Source organism: Pholcus phalangioides, unplaced genomic scaffold (genome assembly GCF_987345545.1).
Source record: "Pholcus phalangioides strain wild (caught in Gottingen) unplaced genomic scaffold, Ppha-v1.0 ptg000029l_1, whole genome shotgun sequence".
Lineage (NCBI taxonomy): Eukaryota > Metazoa > Arthropoda > Arachnida > Araneae > Pholcidae > Pholcus > Pholcus phalangioides.
The window spans coordinates 3,316,719-3,331,378 of NW_028301619.1; the positions used below are offsets into that span (position 1 = coordinate 3,316,719).

At 33.2% G+C, this 14,660-nt stretch overlaps 1 protein-coding gene across 2 annotated transcripts in view; it reads left to right on the top strand.

The window, feature by feature from the left end:
• Positions 1-14,660, top strand: part of mgl (low-density lipoprotein receptor-related protein megalin) — a 425,733-nt gene that overhangs the window by 280,599 nt on the left and 130,474 nt on the right. For both annotated transcript variants that reach the window (XM_089252561.1, XM_089252562.1), the window contains 5 exons: positions 2,029-2,196; positions 2,315-2,436; positions 6,505-6,615; positions 10,205-10,333; positions 11,546-11,671. In XM_089252561.1, the coding sequence (XP_089108687.1) occupies positions 2,029-2,196; positions 2,315-2,436; positions 6,505-6,615; positions 10,205-10,333; positions 11,546-11,671 (656 nt within the window). The remainder of the gene's footprint in view (positions 1-2,028; positions 2,197-2,314; positions 2,437-6,504; positions 6,616-10,204; positions 10,334-11,545; positions 11,672-14,660) is intronic.

Here is a 14,660-nt window from a genome sequence, read left to right on the forward strand (position 1 = left end):
AAGATCCCATTACTGATGAGAGGTGTTGACACATTGAGCTTTTACATCGAAACCATTACTTTCCAGTCATCTTCCACATAGGCAGAACGATGCCACCTGGAGGAGAAGTACAATGACTCAACAGATTGGGAGGTGCCGAAGCACACTTCTGGATTATCAATGCATGGCTCCAAGAGAACACAGAAGAAAATGCAAACATTGAAGACTGATTGGTCGCAATCACTGACACAGACTGATCCTGGAAGGCATAACAAAGTAATTGCATGTATAACAAAAATGACTAGATAAGGACCCTTCTGCTGAGGACCTATGGTTATGTTATAAAGACAGGTTTCTTCTTAATACAGGTTTTACTGTATTTACATCCACAGGTTTTAGAGGTATGGTGATTTTTCAGTTCTCTTCAAGCATTTTGCCAGCCCCTTATTTAGTGAAAAGGAACCTCTGAAAGGTTGACATATTGATAGATACTGATTGATTGATACTGATTGATTGATACTGATTGATTGATACTGATTGATAGCTAAATGTAAGCATTGATGTAGTTGATGGAAAGATTATTTTCTTTTTTGGGTTAAATATAACAAATGTAGTTACACAGAACAGCTTTTCAGACTCCTTTGTGAATGCTAGTTTGGGAGGGAGAAAAAGCAAAAAAAAAAAAAAAAAAATTCAAAATTTTCTTGACTCATAACTGACAGGTATTTCACAAAATCAGTCATCTAAATGAAAAAACAAATAGCAATATTTTCCTTTTCCTTAGTCTAGAAATGCATAGAGTGGTCTTATAACTGGGAAAGATATAAATGAGAGGGGTGTACAAATGAGAGATCATTAAAAGTGCAAGGTGATATCTTCAGACCTTGAATTGAAAGTTCTGGCAGTTGACAAGAAATGCATACATATATTATGTACTTAAATTTAGACACATTTCAACTGCTTACATAGGGTTGGAACTGCAATTTTTTCGGGGGACATAATTTTGCTGCCCCCATCATCAAAAACGTTGAAGATTGTGTAACAGTTTGTTCCCAAAATTTTCTGCCTCTCAAGATGGCCACCCAGGGCAACTGCCCCCATCACCACCCCCCCCCCCATTTCTGGCCCTAGCTTACATTTATCAAAATGGGTGATATAATTTTCTATTTCCCCAAACATGCAATTGTTTCAAGAAGCTAAATTTTATGATTTTTTAGAAAACTTCAGATGCAATGATCAGTCAACATAATGTTCATTTTTTGTGTAATGCAGGGGATATAATTAGCTTCAACCACGTGAATTGTAAACACAAAATATCACAAACCTCCTTCTATAAAAATCCTATATGTGTTTGATATTTGTAAAACTTTCATGATTTTTACATGGTGTATAATTATCTTCTATACATAAAAAAAAACTTACTCAATCATTTTTTTAAAAACACCATTAGCTGCTGCTGCTTTGAGTTAGGATAAAAATAATACCAAAGAATTATGTTTTTTGTACTTCAATTCTATAGATGTCTCTATATTACACTTGAGAAAGGAATATAGTTTTACACATATTATGTTATCACTATTTAAGCATTAATCATAGAACTCAACTAGCTTAACTTATACAATATAGCATTAGCAACTGGCAGTAAGTATGCTAATTTTTGGTTGTGTAGGTCTGGGTTTGAATCAAGGTTTGGACATGAATGTATTTGTAATTCACTTTTTTAACATAAATTTTTTTTTTTAAATAATTTATCATTTGGAAAAATATTAAATGAATTAAACTTGAAATAAGTTTTCGAAATCATTATAGGCCTATATCAGAGAAATGGTAGTTTAGAATTTTGCAAATAAAAAAAAGAATACTATTTTAGATTAAAGGCGATATTCTAACCAATGCTAAAACAAAATAATACATTTATGCATGATCATACCAAAGCATTAACATCATGATAAAACAATACAAAGCTAATTATATATTAATGAAGATTCCACATTTGATTTATATTGAAATATACATCTATATCTGAATTCTGGTTATTCTTTTTTATAGTTTCATGTATTATACAGATTGGGGCCGCTTTGGCAATACTGGTAAAATATATAGAGCTACAATGGCAGGAAATAAAAGAAAAGCAGTAATTGACAGCAATCTCACACAACCTAGTGGATTAGCAATTGATTATGAAGATCGTAAACTGTACTGGACCGATGCATTAAGGTATGAAGGATTGAAGAAGGCCCACAGTCAAATGATGTGAACCCATAATTATTAGCATTCTTAGTGTTTCAAAACATTATATATTCAAATTTTTCAATATTTGTTATTGTCATTACAGAGAGAAAATTGAAAGGTCTGATTTGGATGGGAAAAATAGAGAAATTTTAGTATCTGCAACAATATACCCATTTGCAATAACTGTTCATGGGAAGTTTATTTATTGGACTGACTTACAATTGAGTGAGTGATTTTCCAACTTTACTGATCATAAATTTCATTGTATTTAAAAACTGACAGTACTTATATGTAAAAGGAATTCATTATTTGAAAATAAAGAACAGTAATCCCTCAATATATATATATATTTAATGTATTGATGGGGTGAATGTTTGATAGTCAAATCAATGTCTATTAAATTGCTTTTTTAAAAATTCAAAGATACTACAATTTTTATAGATTCATAAATTATAATTTAAATAATTTCATATAATTTTATATAATAATTTTTAAATAATTATTTTAGTTGTCAGTTTTGTGTTTGTTTCTGAAGGAAACCTAAAAAGGTTTTTACAATAAATAGTTGTCCCTCTCCTCCAATCAAGCTTCAGGAAAATGTACAAGGTTTTACAAATGGGTTAACATTTACTGAGAGTTAACTTATTTGATAGCTGAAGATTACTGTGGAAAAAGTAGACTAGAAGAAAGAATAAGTTACTATCCATTCCAATTTTGTTTCTTAATGATTTTTGAATGAAACTATAAAATTTTTTTTTGTAGTATGCTAGCAATTCTGGATCTTCTCATATCCGGAAAAAAAATTCTATAAACGAGAATATGGAAAGACTCCTATAAACAAGAATATAGAAAGGATCTTATAAACAAGAATATGGAAAGGCTCCTATATACAAGAGTATTAAAAGGCTCCTATATATAAATGAGATGGCATTATTCTTTCGAGTTGTTTTTACTACTTGAGACAAGTTGATGCCAATTTCTCATCAACAACATTGTCATTTTTTTCCTGGCTTTGCAACTATTTTCTGCTATCTCCTCTTGAGTTAGAACTTGATGACCATGAGCACTACCATCATTGTGTGGGGTATGCATTGTTTAACATCCACTTTACTAGCCAGTCATCCCCTTTCTTTCTTTCAAATTGAGCATCTGGTCCTATCGCTACGGACTACCAAGTGAGTTGTGCCAGAAGTGTGTAATTAACAGTCTGAGTGTGAATCTAGTATACGTCTCATTTTTCTGTGCTGCCATCTGTATTTCACGTTGTGAGTGAAATGTTATGATTAGGGGTACATAAATTTTGTATTTACGAAATAACAGAAAAATTTGCGAAATTTGCCAATTCTAACAAATAAACACAAAAATTTGAATTTTCACTACTTTTCTGTAAATTCTCGATAATTTAAATTTCATCGTTAATTCTTCTGTGTGTTTCCAAGCTATAATTGACACCTTAAAAGAATATGAAACTAAATACAAAAATAAAGGATCTAGTATCAGACTCCGCGCGTTACATGACTGTGTGCTTTAAATTATCAAAAACACTTCTTGGTGACAACATTTTGCACTACCAATGCTGGGTGTATAAAGTGAATCTTGTGGGTGACGCATTCATTAAAGAATTCAGAGAATTTAATTCTGTTGTGACCAAGAAGAAGACAACTCTTTTTGCACTCAAGAAAAATGATCAGTGCATATTTAAGCTACCGAAAAGAAAAAAAAGTATCACAGTATAAGTCGTTGTTCAAAGGTGTCATTCATCTGAGCGAATATCATATTGCTGCTTTTCTCAATAAATATCACGATTACTCCATAAGTTTCTTAAAAATAAGTCTTGACAATGAAATTCTAGCTCTTAAAATATGGGTTCTAGAGTCTTAACTCTGTCGTTATGTGAAATTCTGAAACCTCGACAGATGGTGTTTAATCTTTTTTTTTTCGGTGGGACATGGGAACGGAAGGTCGGATAAACGAGACTCTACTGTATATTGGAATTGATGAACAGCATTGTCTTCTGCTGAAGACACAGCAGCAGAAAAAAGTTAAAATACATTGACTTTACACATGGCATCCAACCAGTGCCATCTTAATGCATGGGTCCATCTGGGCACGGCCCAGAAACCTTAAGTGCAGAGGGGCCTCATGAGAATGAGATGTGGTTTAAATTATCGAGAGTAAGTATTTCTAGCAAGGTAGAGGGGGAGAGAGTCTCAGAAAAATCATTTTAGCCGAGGGCCTATGATATGCTATTTTTTAATATATATATATTTTTTTTTTTTTGTGAACAAATATCAAATTTTTCACTTGAATATTTTTTTCTTTTTTGCAAATAAATGCAAAATTTATGATTTGAAATTTTTTTTCTCTCGAAATTTCTGATGTTTTTTGTGAAATTTACGTATCTCTAGTTACGATTGAATATTTGTTTTGTACCATAGTAAGTCAGTTGCTTTCTGTGGCAAGACAACAGGAAGATTGGTTCACATTTGTTTGTTGAAGTTGCAAACCACAGAAAATCAACTTCAGCCAACCATCAACTGTGGCTCCAGTGGGGGGTTAGAACCCAAGTCCTGCCAGTCATTCCCTGCCCACTTTATACTTGCATTGAAATTGAATGGCTTCAATCCTTTGAAATCATTTTCGGTTTCTGTATTTCACAATTTTATCAATCACTGAGTTTTCATTTCTTTCCATGTGGTAGCGAAATTTAAAATGGGGGACTAATGCTATATTCACTCTTTTTTTCTTTTTTTTTCAATGCCCCAATTTCTTTTGTCTTCCGAATAACCTTTGTTTTCCAAAATAATCATTACATTTTCAAAAAATTATTATAGTAAGAGTTTGATATAAGGAGAATCCACTAGTACGAATAATTCATTCATAATGGAGTATATGAATCATTATATAATGGAGTATATTAAGTCCTGACAAGAATAATATCTGAACATCTGTCATGCATAAAGTTAACTTGGGTTCTTGGTTTTTTTTTTCAAATTTTGACAGTGATTGGTCAAAAAATATATATAAATACACACTAATTAAGAAATGTATGTTGCACACAGTGCAATTTTTTTTCTTTTTTCCTTTCTTATTCATTTCTTTTTTTGAAGAAATTATTTCAAGGAAAGAAATAAATGAAATTTTCTAACTTTTCCAGCTGTCTTTAATTAGTAGTAAGTGTATGTAACTTTTTTTTAAAGTGAAATTTCTTTAGAGCTATGGTGCAGCTAATTTGTTTGATAGAAACTCAGCGTCACTAAAATTGAAATGCTTTCATCACTAAATCTACAATACAGTGAGTCTCTGATAATGAATTGTTGCTAGCACATGGTACTGCATCGGGAGGTAATGTCTTCTTGTTTAATCACAAGTTTATAGATGGGAGTGGATTCTCACTCTGTGTGCTAGGTAGAAAATATATTAGCGTCATTCCGGGGCACTTCAGAACCTAATATTTATGGAGGGATGATATCTCATTCTGAAGCGGCTAGCTTCTTCTTATTATAATCACTATCGAAAATTATTTCGTGAGATTTTATAAGCCCTTCAAATCCGTATTCATCTGATGTTTGGAGATTTTTGAATCAGAAGTCTTTATAGGAGTGTGTGTTGATGTACACATATTGCATCATTCTTAGACTATATACATGTATAGATAATTATCTTAATGCAAAATCCATAATAAGAATGCTATATAATTTAATGATGAAGTTGTAATATATATTGATGTATAATGTCACCATCTTATCAACTACTTGAGCTCCAAATTTCATTTGCAGGTTTCACTTTTATCGCTCAAGATTTTAACACTGTTTTTCCATTTTATAAAGGTGCACATCAGAACAATAATCATTGATGGGGCTCTCTTTCAATTTTGTTCAAGACATGTTTCTGTCTCATAGAGAGTCTGTCTTAGACATGTTCCACTATAGTACCATGACCACAGTGCAAACACATGGCTACTGTAAATGGTTTCCCTCACAGCATAGTTAAAAGCACAAACTTCTCTTTCAGAAGGAAAAAATCTGCTCAGAATCTTTTGCAAACTGTATGTCCTAGTTCTATTGGCCCCCGTGAATATAATGTCTCAGACTGTGGTGCTTTTTAAATCAACAGAATAGCAAAGAATTAATAGGTAAAAAATTTTCACTTTGTCCTCTACTAAGAGTGGAACAGTCTAGCAAAATTCATTTTGTCAGCTAAGGAAATAAACAATAATAAGTCTAGGGAAACACTGTATATAATAATGTGATTAGTATTTGTTCATCAATACATCCAATAATACTATTACAGGAGGTGTATATAGAGCTGAAAAATATACTGGTGCTGGTATGATTGAGATGGTCAAAAGACTGGAGGAATCACCACGGGATATACATGTGTATGCACCAAGTAGGCAGAAATGTAAGCATGTTTAATATACTCATTTTGTTTTATAATCTTGCCTATAACAAGTAAAAGTAAAAAAACCCAGCAAACTATTCAATATTTTACTATATATTACTTTGTTATACCCACACCAACTTGAAAAATGATGCATTTAAGCAGTGGCAGCTCGCGCATAGACACTGTGGAACTGTAGCAATTCCTATTTTCACTTGATATTATCGATAACATTTAATATAATAAGTCCTTTCTTCTTTAATTGTTTCTTTATACTTGTACAATATATAATTTTCAAGCTTAATGTCAGTAGCCATCCCCCAGTTTATGAAAAAGATACAAAAATCGTTGTATAGAACTGTGCGCTTCACAGTGCCAGCAACGTGGTGCTTGACTGTTGTGGGCATGCACACATAGGAAGCTTCACGCGAGGCTGCGAGGGAGTGAGAGCACTGTCACTCTCGCTGTGCCAACCCTGGCGTGCTGGTGGAAGGTAGTTTTTTTATTCCACGTGTGTTGCGCTTAAAAACAGTGTACCATATTCTTGAATGTGATAAAGTGTAGAGTTAGATTATTATCCTGCTTCCAGCTATTCTATTTGATTCATTTTTTTTTTAATTCTTTCATTTACTGTTCTATATTTTATTTTTGGTTCTTTTATTAGCTTTTTATACATGTTGGTTTCCTTTTACACAATTTTAAAACAAAGGCTAAAAATTTTCTGGAGCAGCACCCCCACTAATTTTAGCTATGAGCTGCCACTGTATTTTTGCAAAATGAAACATTATTTGCAGACATGATACACAGTTCTAACATACCTTAAAATAGGTTGAAAATTTAAGTAAAATTTCTCTTATGTAATTGAATATGTCAAAAAAATTGATAGATATTAAATATTATTGTTATCAATTTTTTTCCCTTGATATGATTTTTGATTGTAAAAGTTTTGTTTTGAAATACTTTTTTCCCAATTATAAGCATGAAGAATGCTTTTTGAATTAACAAGGGCTCAGTCACAAAAAAACATATTTTCGTCTCACTTCGCCAAACTATTTACAAAAGAACTAGTTCCACATTTATATGAACTCCTTTTCTAAATCTATTCTTACAGATATTCAGTTGACCATCTGAAGACTTTCCCTTAGATTCCTCTTTGTTTTTTCTTCAAAATCATTGATTTCAAACTTCAAGCAATTACAAATTTCTTTGATATCTCACTTTTTTTCTAGCTTTGAGTTTAAACCAATTTTGTAGCTCCAATTTTTAAAGCAATGGATAGCGTTTTGTGCTTGGACAAAATAAACTCATACATAATAACAGCACCACAATTAACATTGAAATTTATCTAAAGATCGGCAAATGTGCCTGAAAGGTGTTTTGGAGATTGGAGTGTTGGGAATAAATGACATCAGTCTTTCCTTTCTAATTAACCAATCTACAAGCAAAAAAATTATTTGTGATAGAGAAAAATAGGGAAAAATTTGAAGCAAAGAGGATTTTACAGTACTCAAAAACATCCTGCTGGAATGCCTTCTAAGAAAGGAAAGTATGTCTTCAACCGTGTATGAGATGTTAAAAACATACGAATTAAAAAAATAGTTTTACTTGCCCATGACTTACGAGCCCTTTTACATGCTAGCAGATGTGCTTGATTCAGTAATAGGACATAAAAAAAAATTATGCGCCAATGTCAATTTTTTAAGTCACCATGGCGACCTGGTGTGATGAACCATTTGTCATAACTGGGATCTTAATGAGCATCACGAAGCAATCAAATGCATTAAGAGTTGAAATTTAAAACTCATTACAGTTTACTTTTATTTACAGGATTTAAACTTATTATTTATTCTCAAAAATTTTGATAAATTGTTCATTGATCACTCACAAACTACGTCATCAACTTACTTTACTTCAGTGGACCTTAAAAGATGATCAGACAGCCAGAATAAAACTTAGGAACATCGATGACAGAAGGTGAGACTTCCCAGGTGAAGTCGGAATATAAATGATGAAGCAAGTAATGAAGGTGAAACTGCAAGATCAAGTGAAGTTTAAATACCTAGAAGTGATCTCACTGCCTCCTTTTATATGGCTGGCTACTGTTGAGGTGGCCTATCAGCATCGATCACACTCCCTATTTGCATATATTCTATTATTCTGGAGCTGTCAGATGATGGAAGCAGTGACGATGGTATGTTGTTTTGCTGTAAACAAAAGCAAGGCCGGCTTTTCCCAACCACAGTGTGTCACACCTTCCAATGATTTTCGGTCGACCCCAGATAAGGTGACTTGGTATTTCAGGTGAAAATACAGTCCAACCGCTCTATCTCAACTGCAGGGACTGAAAATTGTTTTGAGATTAGAGAGTTTTTTTTCAATAAGAAAGGAAAAATAGTGATAAAATTGATTGATAAGGGCTAAAAAATGGTTAAGAATGAAATTATGAAATTATTGGTTAAGTTACACAATCAATGTTCAATCACTCTATATGCAGACACACTAAAATATGTTTGAATTTTATTTTTCAATTCAATTTTATTTACACATCCCTTATCTAAAATAATCCATAAGCTGAGTTTGATGCATATTTTTTCGCTCATTGAGCCTTCACAATTTCATCTATACTAGCATAAGCTGCAAATGTTTCAGGCCCTATATTTTGCTCCAGAAATTTTTTTATAGCATTTTTCACTGTTACTCTTTTCCAATTCCTCTGGAGCATTTTCTGCTGTATTTTCATCATCCGAGTCGGCCATACATTGAGTATTAATTTTAGTATCAGTCAAGGTGCTGCAAGTTTGCAGTGAATCCCCATGGCATCCACCCCATGCTAGTCATAATATCCACTCATGATTGATGAGACCCATCAACACAATAGGCTATTTTACTGAACAATCCTTTCTTATGTTTCTTTTTCACCTCTGGAGAAAAACCAGATTTGCATGGTAGAAAAGGAAATTCTGTGTTTTCTTTTTACTATCATTGAGCTAGGCTTTCAAGATAAAGAGTTTTTCTAAAATCATTTCGAGACAGAGAGGTAAAAATGCATTGATTTAGTATGGTAAATGCTTGTAAATGGTTTTATTATTTTTTAAGGTATGGAGTTTTTTGAGGAAGAGAGGTTTGTTTGTATTATTATTAGAAATATAAACATTAAATAAGTAGCACTTATATGAATGAGGTAGTCCCTCTCTATTACACTGGCACCTGGGATTTGTCCACCCCTGATGATCACATCAAAAATTCACTGGTTATTCCACTTCTGGATGCAAATTGCCAAATGCAAAAATGCCTCTGGATGCTACAATTTGGGTCCAAATGGGTTAAGCAATGATAGCTGCTCTTACAGACACTTTGTTCTATAGAATATTTGTGATAAAGAATTTAATTGCATGTATTCTCTGTATACCATTTTTGTAATATCTATAATGCCTTATGGCTCTTGATTAACTGAATATACTTTGTTTGAAAAAAATTTAATTTTCAATTACCAAAGAATTTTATATGCTTTACGTTACTTCTTTAATAACTAAATTCTTATTTTTTTGTTATCATAGAATTTTACATTCTTACTTCGCTAATAATTTATTATTTTTTCATCTAACTTTAGGTGACAAAAATCCATGTAAAATAAATAATGGTGGCTGTACAGATTCATGCCATCAAGCACCAAATGGTACAGTAGAATGCAGATGCCACACAGGTTTTAAGATTGCAAATGAAGGACGAATGTGTGTTCGTAAGTTCATTTGAGAAGAAAAATTATTGAATTGAACTTATATATAAATATTTTGAATGGAGAAAATGAAGAAAACTCATAATCATATATTTAAAATGCAATGAAGGTGATAAAGATTATGAAAAGATTATGAAAGTCTATGTTCTTAGACTCTACAAAAAAAAGTAAATGAAAGGTTTTTTACAAGGTACTAAATCGTTACATGCATTTCAACTCACAATGGATGCCGTCTTCAGAAGAAAAGAAATGGTTCACATGATTTGACTGAGAGTCCCTGTCAGGACCAGTCTCACACTCTTCTCTAGGTTTCTCAACAGATACAATGATGGCATGTCTGACTGAGTCAGATGCAGAGATTAAAATGAAGATGAGCTCCTGGTTGAGCTTTTGTTTGACTTGTTGGGATATTATGAGACGAGAGCCACTACAATAGCGTGATTGGCTGCTTATGTAATTTTGAACTTGCTGAAGATTATTCTATGAAATATATCTGTGGATACATTTCATAGGATTGTGCCTTGGTGTTGGAATGGCTGGCATTGATTTATTGTCATTTACCAATTATTTTTTAAAAGCATTAATGTAAATTCATAATAATCCAACAATGCTGCAAGTTTTCTTTTTTGTGCAATTTCAGGCCTGCTTAAATTCAAAATTATCTTTTTCCGAAAATAAATAGATTATAAATGAGCAGCTCAATGTATTAAGTATAGCTGCTCACTGCTGGGAAAAGAAAATAATAATAATTAAGAAAATATATCATATTGCTAGCCATTTTTCTCCCTAGAAGATGACACCCATTGTGTGTTGAAATGAATATGTAAGGATTTAAAATGTTATGTTTGCCATTTTTGGAGTTTATAGGGTCTAAGAGCTTAGTTCAAGCAATGTTTGCCACAGACTTAAAAAATGACTATGGTGGTTACATACAATTACACAAAGATCCATCAACAAACTAATGTCAATTTGAAAATTTCTCAAATTCCAGGACAATGGTATTCAAATAAACCTTTGGAAAATGATATAATTTGTTGTTAGATCATTTGCTCCTATTACATAAATCCTAACACAATTATGACAAAGTTATCTGGTGCCTAATTAAATGTATAAAACAACAATACATGTTATTTGTTTTTTAATTTTATGTTTCTTTTGTGCTTGATCACATATTAGTATGTGGATATTGAGAAAATAATTCTTATGAATTTGTAGCGGAGAATGTTTCATGCAGTGATAATAAGTTTGCTTGCACCAATGGGAAATGCATACCCACATTATGGGCATGTGATGGTGATGATGACTGTGGAGATAAAACTGATGAAGATGAGAAGTTTTGTGGTAAGTTTAGCGTGCATTATTCTTTATTTTTGTGCAAGTAATTTTAAATATTTGAAATATCTAACCTAATTTTCAGACAACTTTACTTGCAATGACATCTACAAAACATGTTTCAACACCAGAGTTTGATTGTATATATGTGTATAGGACAGCTTATGATTTTTTATTTAACTTAGAGTTACATAAGGACTTTTTATAACAATAGGTGAGGTAATCTTGAGATAAGCCTATGGTAAGCCTATGGTGAATGATACCTACACACATCATCAATCACCGTTTATAAAAATATGAAATATTCTTACTGATATCTTACTGGGCGTGCCAAGAACGAGAAAAAACTTTCCCTAGTTTGTGGGCACCTGAACTAACATTCTCCCCATTGATAAGTCCTCTACAGAGCCACTTTACTGACCTCTAAATGTTCCACGGATTCTTCTAGGGATCTGGGAATATGTCCAGGCTGTTCAAGTGCTCTAGAAATGTGTTACAGGCTGCTTAAGTGCTCTTTAACTGTACCACGTGTCACTCAAGTGATCCGTAATTATGCCACATATCACTTAAGTAATCTGGGAATGGGCTGTGGGTAAATTGAGTGATGTAGACCTGTACTGGGGAGCACTTAAGTGCTGTAAAACTGTGCCACACGCCACTCAAGGATCTCGAAATGTGCCGTGGACCACTTAATTCATCTGGAACTGTGTCGCAGGTCACTTAAGTAATCTATGAATGTGCCACTGAGCTACTTGAGTGATCTGAAAATGTGCCATGGGCCACTTAAATGCTCTGGAATTATGCCACAGAGCACTTGAGTGATCTGTAAATATGCCTCTTAGTTTATTTTTGCAAAATTGGGTTTGAGGTGACGGGTCACGTCAAATATCCCAGAGGGTCACATTTTATTCCGCAGATAATGGATTTAGCATATATGGCTTAGAGGGTTGGATGCAATGAATTTTTTAAAAAAGAAATTTTGAGTTCTTAACCTTCAAGTAGCATTGAAATTAACAGAAATTGATTATAATAACATATAAGGTATTTTCTTCAAAAATTTTAATTTTTTTTAAATATTTATTGCAGCAAAAAAAATAAATTTTTGATTGTCTGTGGGGGAAGGGGGAACAAACCCCCTCCCCCACATATATCTCTGATCCCAATATGAGTTAAGAGATAGGGAGCAGAACTGATGAAATTCTGCTGACAAGGAGGGGAGGGGTCAAAAAGTGGCTAAAAATCTGCTGACGTAATACTTGAATAGGTCCACATTCCTTTGCAGGATTTCTAAGATAAAGAAATTGCAGAATCAACTGACGAAGGCATCATGCTAGAAGGGATGCAAAAAATTATTGGAAAATTGAAACAGAAGATGGGAAAAATCATGAGAAAATTCAAAGAGGAAGTGGAAAATATCTTTGAAGTAGGCACAAATAATTGGATTCAAAACAGAATTGCACTGCCCATAAAAAAGATTATGGTTGTCTTATCTAAGTATGGATAGCTTCTTGATTTATCCCACTATGTCTATCATACTCCTTTTTAAACATAACAATTGTGTTAGAAATCACCACCCCCAAAGGTAAGTAAGCTATTCCATTTATTGACAACCCTATTATAATGGAAATTCCCCTAACAGACACTCCCCATTAACGGACACCTCCCGTTAGCAGACACTTTTCTGATCCTTGGTCTTGTGGAATAGGGCTTTAATGTATTTCACTCCCCATTAGTGGACAGTGAAATCAGGCTAACTCTAATTTTTTCAAAACTCTTAATTTATTAATTTTTGTCTATTAATCAAGAATTTATTGTGTTCAATGGTGATTATGTATAATCCCAAGCTCGTATTGGTAGATATGATAATCCGGCAGTCATTTACTTGATTAATGGAATATAACTAGGGTCAAGGATGGTGACTCCAAATGGTAATGTTAGTTTAGTTTGCACATATTGATATGTGTGAAGAAAGCCAAATAAATGATGTTATCTTTTTCACACTTATTTTAATTCAATTTTTATTGCAAAATACGTGTAGTGCATGTATGTGTGGGTAAAAATAATTAGTCGGTTTAATCAAAAGGAAAGGTTGAAAATTTTTCCATATTTATCACACTTTCCACTTGTATTTGGGAATTATGCGTTAATCGCAGGTGAAAGTGATAAATGTAGTGAAATTTCATATCAAGCTTTCTTTATTGAGACAATTGGTGATTATGCATAACCACCGCATCAGCATTCACTTTTGCACTCACACACACAGTAACATATTTATTGGCACTAATTGCATCCAGTGCCAAACGTTGTATAATTGTGAAAGTAATATAAACAAGGTTCTACTGTACATCGTACCTCCCCATTACTGGACACTCCCCGTTAGCAGACAAAATTTTTGGTCCCATGGTGTCCATTATCGAGAGGTTTTACTGTACAGAGAAAACTCCCTGCAACACCACAACCTGGGATTGTCCCTTACTAAACAATACTGGTGTCCCCTTGTCTAAGTAGTTTATTGACGGTGTTGATAACTCATGGTCCATCATATCCATCCCATTAAAAATTTGAACACTTCTATCATATACCTGTGACACCTGCTTTCTTCAAATGTAAACATATTCAAGAAATTGAGTCTTTCTTCATAGCTCAAGCCTTGTGTGCCAACAAGAGCATGCATAGCTCTTCTTTGCAACCCCCCAACTAAGTCTATGTTCCTTTATAGGTATGGTCCCCAAAACCTTACGGCATACTCCAGTGTGTGAAGAACTAAGCCTCGGAAAAGCAGAATGACTTTAGAACATGAAGAGACCCTTTTGAAAATGAAACCAAGCATTCTATTCACCTCTTTTACCACTGCTGAACAATGTTCAGAAATTCTAAGCTGCTCGTCAATTCCCAAATCGGTTATCCTAGTGGCATTTGGGATAGTGATACTATTCAACCGATAAGTGAAATGATTGTTCGAATCAAAATGAGCGACTATGCACTTGTCAATGCTAAA